General features: G+C 39.5%; 8 protein-coding genes across 8 annotated transcripts; all 8 read left to right on the top strand.

Annotated features, from left to right (window-relative positions):
* Positions 1 to 37: 37 nt before the first annotated feature.
* Positions 38 to 1,468, top strand: LSM04_007040 (Phosphatidylinositol-4-phosphate 5-kinase; the record flags this gene model as incomplete). Its single annotated transcript, XM_067332811.1, has 1 exon — positions 38 to 1,468. One exon carries the CDS (start codon positions 38 to 40, stop codon positions 1,466 to 1,468), a length of 1,431 nt encoding a protein of 476 aa, XP_067185794.1.
* Positions 1,469 to 2,506: 1,038 nt separating this feature from the next.
* Positions 2,507 to 3,583, top strand: LSM04_005739 (uncharacterized protein; the record flags this gene model as incomplete). Its single annotated transcript, XM_067332810.1, has 1 exon — positions 2,507 to 3,583. One exon carries the CDS (start codon positions 2,507 to 2,509, stop codon positions 3,581 to 3,583), a length of 1,077 nt encoding a protein of 358 aa, XP_067185732.1.
* A 530-nt stretch (positions 3,584 to 4,113) lies between these two features.
* LSM04_008054 (uncharacterized protein) lies at positions 4,114 to 4,878 on the top strand (the record flags this gene model as incomplete). The annotated part of the gene is made up of 1 exon (XM_067332808.1): positions 4,114 to 4,878. One exon carries the CDS (start codon positions 4,114 to 4,116, stop codon positions 4,876 to 4,878), a length of 765 nt encoding a protein of 254 aa, XP_067185840.1.
* A 495-nt stretch (positions 4,879 to 5,373) lies between these two features.
* On the top strand, positions 5,374 to 6,627 carry LSM04_008547 (uncharacterized protein; the record flags this gene model as incomplete). The annotated part of the gene is made up of 1 exon (XM_067332807.1): positions 5,374 to 6,627. One exon carries the CDS (start codon positions 5,374 to 5,376, stop codon positions 6,625 to 6,627), a length of 1,254 nt encoding a protein of 417 aa, XP_067185866.1.
* Positions 6,628 to 6,940: 313 nt separating this feature from the next.
* On the top strand, positions 6,941 to 7,588 carry LSM04_001499 (uncharacterized protein; the record flags this gene model as incomplete). Its single annotated transcript, XM_067332806.1, has 1 exon — positions 6,941 to 7,588. One exon carries the CDS (start codon positions 6,941 to 6,943, stop codon positions 7,586 to 7,588), a length of 648 nt encoding a protein of 215 aa, XP_067185559.1.
* Positions 7,589 to 8,088: 500 nt separating this feature from the next.
* Positions 8,089 to 9,063, top strand: LSM04_002767 (uncharacterized protein; the record flags this gene model as incomplete). Its single annotated transcript, XM_067332805.1, has 1 exon — positions 8,089 to 9,063. One exon carries the CDS (start codon positions 8,089 to 8,091, stop codon positions 9,061 to 9,063), a length of 975 nt encoding a protein of 324 aa, XP_067185620.1.
* Positions 9,064 to 9,305: 242 nt separating this feature from the next.
* Positions 9,306 to 10,889, top strand: LSM04_001577 (uncharacterized protein; the record flags this gene model as incomplete). The annotated part of the gene is made up of 1 exon (XM_067332804.1): positions 9,306 to 10,889. The coding sequence occupies one exon, from the start codon at positions 9,306 to 9,308 to the stop codon at positions 10,887 to 10,889; it is 1,584 nt and encodes a 527-aa protein (XP_067185563.1).
* A 381-nt stretch (positions 10,890 to 11,270) lies between these two features.
* On the top strand, positions 11,271 to 12,635 carry LSM04_005563 (Tir chaperone protein (CesT) family; the record flags this gene model as incomplete). The annotated part of the gene is made up of 1 exon (XM_067332803.1): positions 11,271 to 12,635. One exon carries the CDS (start codon positions 11,271 to 11,273, stop codon positions 12,633 to 12,635), a length of 1,365 nt encoding a protein of 454 aa, XP_067185726.1.
* Between the last annotated feature and the right edge of the window lie 270 nt (positions 12,636 to 12,905).

Here is a 12,905-nt window from a genome sequence, read left to right as displayed (position 1 = left end):
GCACGGCCCTGGTCTGCTCCAGCACAGTCCCTCCCCAATGCCATACAACCGGGAGATCATCGCCTCCATCGCATTTGAACACGAGCCGCACCTCTCGGAGCGATCATCGAAGGAGGACGGATTAAATGGGGCCGCAGAGGGAAATGACACACAGGACAGCACGGGAAATTTGGGCCCACGGCAGAATGAGGCCACACGTAATATTATTAGTTGTATGAAGTGGGCTCTGGCGCAGAGCATCACGAGTATCTCACATCCAGCAAAGCAGCGACCACTAAATCCAAAGAAGGATTTTACTATTGAAACTAAAATTGAAGTTAAAGTTAGAAATAATGAGGGAATCGGACTTAGTTGTTGTGGGATAACGGGTGTTAAACGAGGTAAGGCACCCGCATTCTCGGTTCGAGAAACTGGTGAAGAGATGATCGATGTAGATGAGAGTGATGCCGAGAGTGAAAATGATACAGATAGTCCACCAGTTTCTTTTACGTTTATTGATTATTCTCCAATGTGTTATCATCATATCCGTGAATTTTTTAAAATTGATCCAAGAGCATATTGTGAAGTGTTAATGGGAAGTCGATGGCATAGTACACCTACTCCGGGAAAGTCAGCTGCTCAGCTTTTCTTTTGTGGAAAAGATTGGGTTATAAAAACCATGACAACTGAAGAAAGTGAATTTCTACGTGGTATTTTACATCGTTACTATTTTTTTGTACTGGATAACCCATATACTTTACTTCCTCACTTTGTAGGACATCATCGTCTGGAAATTGAGGGTGAAAAAATTAATATTATTATTATGCAAAATGTATTTGCAACAGGGAATACAATACACGAAAAATATGACCTTAAAGGAAGTACAGTGGGTAGATTTGCTACTGAAGCAGAAAAGATGAAACACACATGTACACAAAAAGATTTAGATTTAAATCGTCCAATACATGTGGGTCCTGTCAGAAGAGCATTACTTATTGAACAAATCAAAAAAGATTGCGATTTTTTGCGACGATCAAATGTTATGGATTATTCTTTTCTTGTAGGTATTCATGTATTACCCACAAATAATCATCGTTGGATGGGAAACACTCAATCAGGTGGAAAAGATGGATTTCAAGGTACCCCACCTTTACACGGACTCACACTGGATGGAGCAATGGCCGGTGTATTTTCAGAAACACAGCTTAATATGACAACAAGTATGTATGGCGGTACACCATCGGAGTCCGCCATTGATGGACGTTGTTTTACTTCTGATCAAGGAGGCATGCTTAGTACAGAACAACCAGGTGCTCAAAGAGAAATCTACTACATTGGTATTATAGATATTTTACAGGAATACAATTTACGAAAACGTTTAGAAACCTTTGTTATTGGTTCTTTAAAAGAAAGAGAAAAAATATCATCAGTACCTCCTCGTGAGTACGCATCACGGTTTCTCTCTTTTATGTCCTCCATTATTGCGTGATAAGCCGCAGGATATTTTCAGAATGGTTTTGTTTTTTTCTTTCTGTTAAGGAAAATAGTGTAGAAATAAATTAATAAAACATAACTTACTTATTATTATTATTATTATTATTATTATTATTATTATTATTATTATTATTATTGTGTGTAGTTGTACTCATACCCCTATTTCTGTGTGGATGTGAGAGAGAAAAGGTAGGGAGAAGGTGCGCATATGTGTGTCTATATGTTTAACAACGGTAAAGTTAAAGAAAGAGAAAATGCCGTTATGCGGGCGAATGGAGTTGGGGTAGTGTTAATTACTTTCTTTCTCTACATCTTGAGACTCTTTTCTACAAGTGTGTGGAAGGAAGAAGGATGACTTCATTGTTTTTTCGTTTATTTTCCGGTTTATCTGTTGTTTGTCCTTTCCGCACTCGTTATGTGAGGACAGTGGTTATGTGTTAGGTGTACATTCATCTTAGTTCTTGGCGTGTTGTGTTTTCTTTTCTTCTTATGCTCATGTGTAATTTAACTGCGGGCTCCGTTTGGGGGTAGTGAGTACAATGCTTGTTTGTCAGGAAAGAAAATTACTATTTTTGCATAACCGTACAGAACTGTTTCTATACGGTTATCTGTTTTAGATGCTGTTCACAAATAATCTTCTTTTGTTCTTGCTTCTGTATTATAATTACTATTACTATTTGCTCTTCAAAGTGTGGGTGGTGGTCGTGGTGGTAGTATTAGTAGTAGTAGTGATATTTTTCTATATTGTATTTGTTTTGAATCTCTTTTCATAACTTGTTTTGAGTCTTTGTTCCTTATCTGTGAATTTTTCGATTTTTTTTTGATTATTTTTTATTCTAATATAGGTGTACTACAATTTTTTAGATAGATTTACATAGAGGAAGAGGACTGTATGGTGGAGGAGAGGATAGGAAACAAGTGATTAACAATTATTATTATTATTATTATTATTATTATTATTATTATTATTATTATTATTATTATTATTATTATTATTATTATTATTATTACTGCTACTGCTGTTATTATAAGAATGAATTCTCCGTCGAAACTAAACGATTTCTTTGGAATTGTTGATGACTTTTTCAAAAAAACGTTTAGGGAAAATACGCACATATTTCTGGCAGTAAAATCCACACAATTCTCAGAGTCCTTTCCAGGTAAGCAACTCTTCTTTTCCACGGATTCAGAAACACCTACATCTAATGAAAACTCAAACTCTGAAGTTGCTGTTACTGAAACGCGAAAAACACCAAATTATATGTCTTTTTCTCCGCGACTTATTCTTAACCGCGATGGTAGCGGCTTTGGGAAAATTAAACTCGGTTGTGGACTTCGCATCCCACATGTGTGTCACTTTGAACAAGGCCTCATTCTCACTAACGGAGGTGTGGTATCCACTAATGTGAAGTTATCGGATCTGGTGGATGGTTTGGTACTGAAGGGTCGTGTATTGGTGAATACGATTGCACCTGCTTCACGGGATGTTTCTACGGCTACTATTGATTATCATTGCCGTGATTTTTACTCCTCCCTCGGCTATCAACGTAATGGACTCGGCAGCAGTGATCTTCTTGTGGATTTTGGAACAAAGTTCTTTAATCTTCTCGCGGGAGCCGGATTTGAACGGCAGAAAATATCATATCTTGAGCAGCATGATGCCGCAGCACAAATGGATGTACTTTACGCTGGTTTAGGATTCTCTGGTTTGCATTGGTCTATTGGCGCTAAAATGGTTCGTGCTAATGATGTATGGAGTAATGCTCGAGTAGCATTTTACCAACGTATGGCACCTAGCACTTCAGTGGCGTGTGCCTACAATTATGATTTACCAGCAGCTCAAGCACATGTCTCATTGGGATTCTCACAGGGATTTCGTCTGCGTGTGCCAACTATTCTACAGCAGCGAGTGGAGGAGCAGGTGGATGAGTGGACGGCTATATTGCCATTTGTTGGAGCAGTAAAGGTGGAGAGTAATGGTACATGTGCTATGACTATTCGCGGTGTTTTCAACGGTGTGGTTCGTTGGGGCCTGATAGCTCACAAAAATCTTCTTATAGACAAGGACCCTATACGATATGGTTTGACTATATCGATGGAGTCAAGTTGATACCTTTATTTTATTCTGTTTCTTTATTTGTTTTTTATTATTATTTATTTATTTATTCTATTTTTGTTATTGATGTTGTTTCTTTTCATACAGTTATCCGCTTTTTCTCATCTTTCTTGGTTCTCACATTTTTCTTTTTTGTGAGATCGGATGCTGTTTTCACTGCATAGAGCGTTTCCGTTAATTTTCCCACTGACACTGAAGTATGCTTATTTCTGTGCATTGCGTGAACATCTTTAACGGAGTAAGTTAGGAAATAAAAAAGCATATCAAAAATAGATAAATAAAAAAGAACAAATGGGTTATGAAAAGGAGACAAAATTCCTTTTCTTACTTTTTTTTTCTTCTTTTTACAAAAAGCTTGTATGAGTGCGTTTTCTATTTTTTTTTGTTTGTTTTTTCTGATAAAGCCACTTTATTTTTACCTCTATGTGTGTTTTTTCTTCTTTTATATATATATATATATATATATATATACTTGTCTTTGGGATAAAATAGTGATAAGTTTTCCTTGTATTACAAGAAGGAAAATGGAAACGCAAATGATCAAAAGTTCCCTCATGTCAAGAGCAGTGGCATGGCGTTCAAAGTCTCCTGTCTTCAAGACTCTCATTATATTACTCATTGGAATTGCCATAAACCTCCTCGTTGTATTCTTTCTGCGCCGCTCTAACTCCGGAGACAAGGGTGGACATCATAGGCGCAGACGTAGTGGAAGTAGTAATGGTAGTAGTAAGAGCAGTTCCAGGACGGGGCACAGAAAACGGCATGATGGCGGGACAAAGTCTTCTGTTCCTAATGTACTTGCTTTACTTGGTATTCCGGGAAGTGGAAAGACAACGTGGGTAAAACAATATCTGGAACGGTGTGATCATTCCTACGTTATTGTGAGTGCAGAAGAAATGCGAATAAAACTAACTGGTAGATCTGACGACTTCTCACGAGAGGAGGAAGTACGTGAAGGTATGATAAATGATGTTGTAAAACATTTGAAAGATAAACAAAATGTTGCTCTTGACGACAGTTTAAGTCTCATGGATGAGGCATTCCGCCGCCGCATCGTGGAGGAGTCACCATCTTGTAATCGATATGTGAAGAGTTTCCCTATTAAAGCGCTCTTTGCCCGTCCACGTCTTCTAAAGGACATGGCTGAAGGCAAAATACATCAGTTTCCATCTCAAATCGAACTAGAGGAGATGGAGAGTGCTTTTGACAAGGCACGGGAACTAATGAAGGAAGAAGGATGGAAGGAACTTATAGAGATAACGTATTCACATTCAAAACACGCGCGATAACTTCACATGTAACCTCTGTAAAGTAAGAAAAAAAAAGAAGTTGAATATCAATCTAAAGATTTTATTATTATTATTTTTTCTTTTTCTTCTTCTATCCGAAGAATAGGTTCAGCCACACCAAAAGAGAAAAGGGAATGAGAAGACATGTAGAATAACTACAAAAATAATAATATACACCTTGAAAAAAAACGAAAGGAATGCCTTCTCTCTTTTCTTTTTTCTGCTTTATGTATATGTGTGTGTTTAGTGCTATTTTTTTTCCTGTCTTCTTTTATCCTGGGCCGCACTTAAGGAACTTGTTGTAATTTGGTGTTGGCAGGGCGTTTGTTTTTGTTATTAATCCCACGAGAGAAAGAGAAATTAATATATTGGAATTGCATAGTTGAAGTTTACTATAAAAATATATTGTACTCTTTTCTCTGTCTCATATATACCTGTTTTTTTTTTTTTTACCTCTTTGATATCTTGCTCTACAACTTTTCTCTTAAAAGGTTCATGATTTCCCCAAAACTGCTGTGGTACAGAGCAAAAAAGCAACGACAACATGGAGAAGATGATGGTGATTTGATTCAGCATGTTCAATGGTTATCTGCTTTAAGAAGGTATCCTTGTAGAACTAATAGGAGTTCTTCCATTACTAAGACGGATAAGAATAATGAAGATATAAAGAAAGAAAATAAGTTAATTATACATGCAGCGCATAGTCGTCGACTTTATCTTCATTATGCGCGAGAACTTTCAGAGTTCTCTGATGCGCATGATTACTATCGTCTAATGATGTGGTGTCATGATCAACATGTTTTCATTCATCCAGCTGTACGCATGCACAGACGTCCTTCTATGTACCGTGACCATGTTTTTACTGTATCTCGTGACATTGATAGACTTACTCCACTTATTGCCATTCCAGAATCACTGGTTATTGGATTTAAAGACATGACTAATCTAGATGATTCAGAAAATAGTCTACGAGATGAAAAAAAGGAAAAGGAATTTAATGAACTTAATTTAGGTGGGCAAAGTGATGCTGATGTGTGTCAGTTCTTCTTTGCATCACTTGGTATGATTGTTTCAGATCTTGTAACGGCGAAAAGTAGTCCTCTTACAGATCCACGTTCTGTATTTGCTGAACTTCTCGGTAAAGTTCGTACATTAAAAAATGCCCCATATTTTGAGGATGATGTAATATTGGACACAGAAACTACTGGTTTAGCAGATGTATTACTGCAGATGATTCGCAATTACATTCATGGTGGTCCTCTAGTAGGCAAATTAGACCGTACAGAACTTCGTTGGGCAGTTAGTGTTTGTCTTTCACATTCCACACCGTTAGTAATTGCTTCAGCACGTTCTATTGGAGTCATTCCACTTATTCATCTCTTTCCACATGGTGGAAAAGATACAAACGCATTTGTGGTTGCCCGTACCAGCCACACTGCTTCTGCGAAGCGAATTGCGGCATACTTTAATAAACACCATGGTTATGATTTTATGCATGATAAAGATGGAAAGTGGATCTATGTTGTACCATCAGTACCTCTTCATGCTGCAGACGAAATTCGTCTGCAGGCCATGGCTCCAGTATGTGGTAAGGATTCAGAGGCAGAGAAGATGTGGCAGCTGTCCTGTGCTGTTGCTCCAGAGGAATATATGACAACTGCTGCAGTATCACATATGCAGAGACTCCTTACTCGTGAACTCATGGATAAAGGAGGTGATATTCTCGCAGAGATACATGTATCTCAATAAGAAAAAAAACACATGAGAATGCGAATGTCCTCCTGTGTCTCTCCTCTTCACCAAGAAAAAAAAGCTTTTTTTTCATATACACAGCTCAATATATATATATATATATATATATATTTCTCCGTATCTCGTGCAACTGTTCGTAATTCATTTTTTTTTTCCCCTTCCGTTATCTCTTTCTCTCTTTCTATTTTTTATTCTCTTTTTCTCTCCTTTTTTCTATTTCTTCTTTATCCTAATACTAATACCAATACTAATCTCTCTATGCAGCTGCTGTGTTTCTTTTCCATCCCCTGCCCACCACTCCACACTGCGGATGGCGAAGCGGGAGCGCAGCACCTCCCCACCAAAACAGGCGGCCCGGCGCCGAAAGCGGGGAGGCCGGCGGCGGCGAAGGCGGCAGCGCAACGACGTCACACCACCGTCCGTGCCGGCGTCCTTTGCGTGCCATATTTGCACAAAGAACCACTGGACTGTCAACTGTCCACGGCTGCGGCAGTCCCCGCAGGAGTTCCCGCTATTGGACAAGAAGAAGGGATGCTGGAAGTGTGCCCAGCGGGGTCATCCATCCTCGCAGTGTCCTGTGAAGAAGTACAGGTGCGCTGACTGCGGTGGATTGCACGACACTCGGGATTGTGAATTTGACCACAAAAGCGAGGAATGGCATGAATTCTACGATCCCATCACAGAGCATGTTTTTTATACACATAGCGAGACACAAGAAGTGCAATGGACACCCCCAACGCATCGGTTGGATGTAGTTTTATGGTTTTGTTCAAACTGTAAAATATTATTAACAAATACTATTCAGGAGTGTGTTAAGTGTCACATGCCACGCCCTGAATCAAAGGTGACTCCTCCATCCTCCACATCCTCTGGCTCTTCTTCGAGCAGCAATGATGAAGGAAGCGATGATGATGATGATGATGAATCGGGGAGTTCCTCAAGTGATGAGGAAGATTGAATGAGCAGAGTAGCGAAAGGGTATGATAGAGACACGTATCATTTCGTGAGTCCAATGAATAAAAATTTTCTTATTCTTCGTTCTTTAAATTTTTCTGTGGGCATTTTTTTTTTTTTATGTGTGATTTCGAATTACTGCTATTTCTCTGATTATAACCCCTTTTTTTTGTTTCTTTCCTTCTCTCAATCTTTTTTTTTTCGTTCTTTCACATACCTATTTTTCTTCAACATTGCACAGATATTTGTCATCTGTCGCATAAAAGAATTTACATTGATTAAGTGATCCTGTATTCACGTTTTACGACCGTTCTTCTTATTAAACTTGTTGATTGTTTATTCACTCATCACTTGATATTATTTCTTCGTCTTGTTTGCTGTTATTCTTGTTATTGTTGTTATCATCATCATCGACATCGATATCAACATCATTATTTTTTTCGTTAATACCCTCTTTGCTTTCTTCACTATCCTCCAGTCCTCTTGCTCTCATTGTCATCAGGGATGAGAGAGAAGTTGCAAAGTAATAATGGGTATGGCGTAAAAGATCAACAGCATGCACGCAGGAAATTCTCACGAAGAAAAGATATTATGGTGGGTCTCTATTCAGTTTGTAGTGACGATTCGTTATCTCAGACAGAGAATGAGCCTGTAAAACCTGAAATAAAATCATCTGAAAGTCGTAATTCATGGGCTCTTTCATTGGGTCCACCACTACATTGTCTGTCCTGTAGTCTGCGAATTCAAATGACGGAAAAGACTGTAGTATATCGTTTAAAGACGACATATCGTGTTGAAAATGTCTCTGAGAGTAAATTTGCTCTTTTATTCCCTATTAGCGAATGTCCTGGTGTTGTTACATCACTTTCTGCTAAGATAAATGGAAAAATAGTTATGGGGGAACTGGTTCAGCTTTCTAGTGCCCCATTGGAGCGACCTCTAAAGTTTGTATCAGCAATAAATAAAACCTGTGATACCCCATTAGGGAGTATGGATAAAATTTCATCTAGAGTCTACAGCATTACACGTGATGCATCAGCTGTGCTTAATAGCAGAAAAGCAGAAGTAGGGGTAGATGTCATTGTAGAAATTCAATGGGTTACGAGAGAGTTAACATGGAATGGATCTCATTCCTTACAAGTATCTTATCCATTTGAATGTGCACCTCGTGTACCAGATGAAATTATTTGTCGTGCAACATTTTCCTTACCCGTCAAAATGGTAGATAGCCCCAACTTTCGCGGTGTTTTTGCTCAAGCATTAACATGGAAAGTTCGTGGTAATAGATGCAAAGTTTCTCTTAAACAAGGAAATGGTGGTTTTCTCCAACAATCTGATGAGGATCTTTTTATCCTCAGATTTTTTTTTCAAAACGTTTTTGATGAGGAGCATGGTATTGGTACCTTTGGACCAGTCATTATTGTATTTTTTCTGGGCATTATACTGTGGCTTGTGCTAACCAAGGATTTGCTTCAGTGAAAAGGGTAAATTGTTGACCCTGTAAATTTCTGATGAGGAATATGCCGCAAAAAAGTAAAAAAAAAACAAAATGTGGTAACTAAGAGATAAATAGTTAAATGAAGTTGTGGTAGTTTCATGATATTACTACTTTTTTTTCTCTCTTTTCTCTACTCCTATTATTATCTTCTTGCTATTGTTTTTATTAACCGGAACTTTTTTTAATCCTGTATTCTGTGTAGGGAAGGGTAGTCAAAGAAGGAATGGAAGAATCATTAAACAATGTGCCGTTTTATTCCTCCTTTGGTACCTTTGAGCATGGGTACAATCGTGAGGAGGCAAAAGCAGGAATGAATAATGCATTTCGTTTGCATCAACGACAACGACGAGGACAAGATCGTTATTTAAAAGATTTGCTGCTTGGTACTGGTCTTGGTGTTGCTGCAGAGAAAAGTGTTCAAGAAGGTATTTATGAACCACAAGCAGCACTAAATACTTGTACCAATGTACCAATAGCAGAAGAAGCAGAAATAATTGAATCAACAACAAAAACAATAGTTCCAGATAGTAAAAAGAATGAGGGGGTTACATCAGGGAAAAAACCCTCAGTAGCTGCTGATATGGAACATTTGGATGTTTCTCCTGTAAATTTTATGAAAGAGTTTACCAAAACGGAGGTAAAAGTGCAAAGTTTGAAGGAAGTTGAACAGCAACTTGAAGAAAATCTAGCTGTTGCAGAAAAAAGTATTGCAAATCTATGTAGTCCTTTTACATTTGATGTAGTTTTGGAATCCCTTTCTACTGCTCTTTCTATAGTGGAAGAAGGTGACGCACGTATTCAAGTAAAACTTTCAATGCAAGAAGAAGATGATTTAAATCTTGAGGGTGCAGAAGCTGTTATGGATTTTGTCCAAGATCGTATAACACCTATTGCACTATCGTTAGTAACTACACTTCATGCGACTGAGTGGATGTTACAGTATACTATGACTTTTATTAATTCCCTTGTTACGAAGGATGAAGAAGAAGCATATTTACAATTAGAACTTCTTGCTCGATGTGTACGTTGGTTAGCTAAAATTGATCAATTTGTTACTTTTTCTACCGCAATCGAACTAAAATGGGATGTGTATAAAGCTTTTTCGCAATTGCGGGACTCAGCAGAGGAACATATTGGAAGTGTTCTTGATAGTATTGAAGATGATATTGCTTCTGTTTTGCTTGCAAGCTTTCCAAAACGACGTCAAGTTTTAATTCTCCTTGAGGAAGGTATTCGTGAACGTTTACAGCAAGTATTAACCTTCCTAAATGATATTGAAAGTAACTGGTTGCCTGATGTACAACTGCAGAGAGAGTGGAAGGAGGAATTCCTCACTCGAATGCTCCAACGCATTCATATCGTCATCGCCCCCGGATTCCTTTCCGCATCTCTCGGTTTTATTGATGAATCGCTTTATAAACTCGTCCCGGATGATGCGGCGGTGGGACGTTCATTGCATGGCGCGAACCGTCGCCACGAACAGCCGCCGATGGTATCAACCGCCACGCTGGTGGAGACGAGACGTGTAGTGGAGGGACTGAGTTTTCAGCAGATTGCAGTGGCGGTGAAGGGATCAGCAAGTCGCGTGGTTGGGTTACAGTTGTGTATGGCAGCACGATTTGTGTTACGACAGTGTGATGCTGAGTATGATACGCGGTGGGGATTTTCAATGAGTAATAGCCCTGATGCGCATGACCCTGTGACCAGTGCTGCTGGGGAAATCGCACGCTTCACAAACTCCATGCAGCAACGGGTGAGGGAACGTGCGTCGCAGCAGATGGATGCTCTACGCCATTTTTTTCTTTAGTGATTCATTATTTATATATATTTATGTATATACATATATGGAAGTGTGTAAATGTTTTTGGATTTTTTTTTGACAGGCGTTTGAATTACCTTTTCTAGGTATGTGTTTGTGTGTGTGTGTGTGTAATTCAAGTATATATTTTGGAACAGTTTACAAAAAGAAGTTAAATACATACGAAAAAAGGGAAAAGTGAAAAGGTTTAAAGAGAGAATATGTTCTATGAGATAATAATATGTATGTATACATTTTTTTTTGCTTGATCTTATCACTTTTGCTCGTTTTTTTTTTTTTTTTTTTTTTTTTGCTGTCCTTAATTTATTTAAAGGGTGAGGTGCTTAGTGATTCCTTATTTACACACAAACAAACATAAGGAGGGGTAAAATGAGCACTCCCCAGTGCATCTACGTTCTATCAGATATTGATGGATTTAAATACAAACTTGTGATGGATGGAGATGTGCAACTGCTCACGACAGCAAAAATAAAAAGGTATATGCATAATGCCACTGGTTTAAGTCCACAGCATCAGCAGCTTGTTTTTAACGGTAGGGTAATGCAAGAAGGTGAATGTGGTCGTGATGTTGGTCTTACTAATGGGTCAGTGATGGGACTACAACATGTGAATGCAATACATCAAGTCTCTCGTAATACAAATAGCCAAAATAGTAGTAATGCAAATAAATTACCGAGTCGTTCGGTCTCCTTGAGTACAACAGGTTTCCAAGGGGGAACAACAACAAAGATGAAGACTGCTTCTTCAACATCTCCAGCTATTAGTAGTTCTATTCGTGCATCATCACCTTTGCGAACCTCATCAACTCATGGAGGTGAGGAGCGTAATGGACGTGGTGATGGTATGAGATCTGAACACGCGGATATTCGTAATCGTGGCAAGTCCACGGAGTCTGTGTGTCGTGAATTAGAGTTAGAAAATGCCCGATTGATGGAGCGTTTATTGGAGACGGAGCGACTGCTGGCGAATGCCCGCTCTGACTGGCAGCTGCAGGAGGAAGTGGCGCAGCTCCGGGCGACGGTGGGGCGGCTGCGGGAGGAGCAGCGGGCGGCCGAGCGGGTCGCGGCGGCGGAGTGGCGGGTGAAGGAGGAGGAACTCGTGCAGGAACTCGACCGGCTGCGGGAGGAGCGCCGGCGGATGCACCGCGAAAAGTCGTTCTTTGAGGAGGAGCAGCGGGCACTCGTGCGGGGATTGGAGGCGCAGCTCCGGGCACAGCGCAAGGAACTCGTCGAGCAAGAGGCATTGCTTCGGCAACAACAACAACAGCAGCAAGAAGAAGAACAGAATCAGCAGCGTCTAGCAAAGTGCACGGTGTCTGAAATGCTGCAGCGCAATCTGGCGCAACTTGCACGGGAACTGAATATTGATACCCTAAAGCTAGATGATAATGATACATGTGTCGTGCCGCTGGATGACGGACTTAACATGCTTATTACCTTTGATACTGCAACTGAACGTGTGTTTATGTACGCTACTATTGCGAATACCTTGCCATCAGGCGCGGAGCAGAGATTGCAGTTGTACGAGTTGTTGCTAGAGGGGGCACTATTGGGTAGAGAAATGGCTGGTGGAGGTATCGGTGTTTGCACGCAGAATAATCTCATCATTATGGATATTTGCGTTGATGTTGCCCACGCGGATGAGTACGCTTTAGCTAGTGTTGCTCGTCCATTCATGGCGTCTGTCAAACATTGGGTGAATATAGTAAAGGGTACATTCTCAGAAGAGAGTTAATCTCTTCTCCCTTATTGTATTTATTGTTATTGGTTCTTGTTTTGCTTTTCGAAGTTATTTCGGCACACCTGTGTAGCAGAAACTCTTTCTCACTATCTATGTGTGTCTCTGTCTCTCTCTCTCTCTATAATACACTGAAGGTATTCTACGAACTAATAAAATGGGAGTGATGGAATCCTTTCCTCCTTCATTTCCATTTTCGCTGAATAGAGACATTTTTCTCTTCTTTTTTTCTTTATCTATATCTGCGTCTGTATGTGTCTGTGAGGG

This window comes from Trypanosoma melophagium, assembly GCF_022059095.1.
Source record: "Trypanosoma melophagium isolate St. Kilda chromosome Unknown ctg9segment0, whole genome shotgun sequence".
Taxonomy (NCBI): Eukaryota; Euglenozoa; class Kinetoplastea; order Trypanosomatida; family Trypanosomatidae; genus Trypanosoma; species Trypanosoma melophagium.
This window is presented reverse-complemented; position numbering and strand designations above follow the sequence as displayed.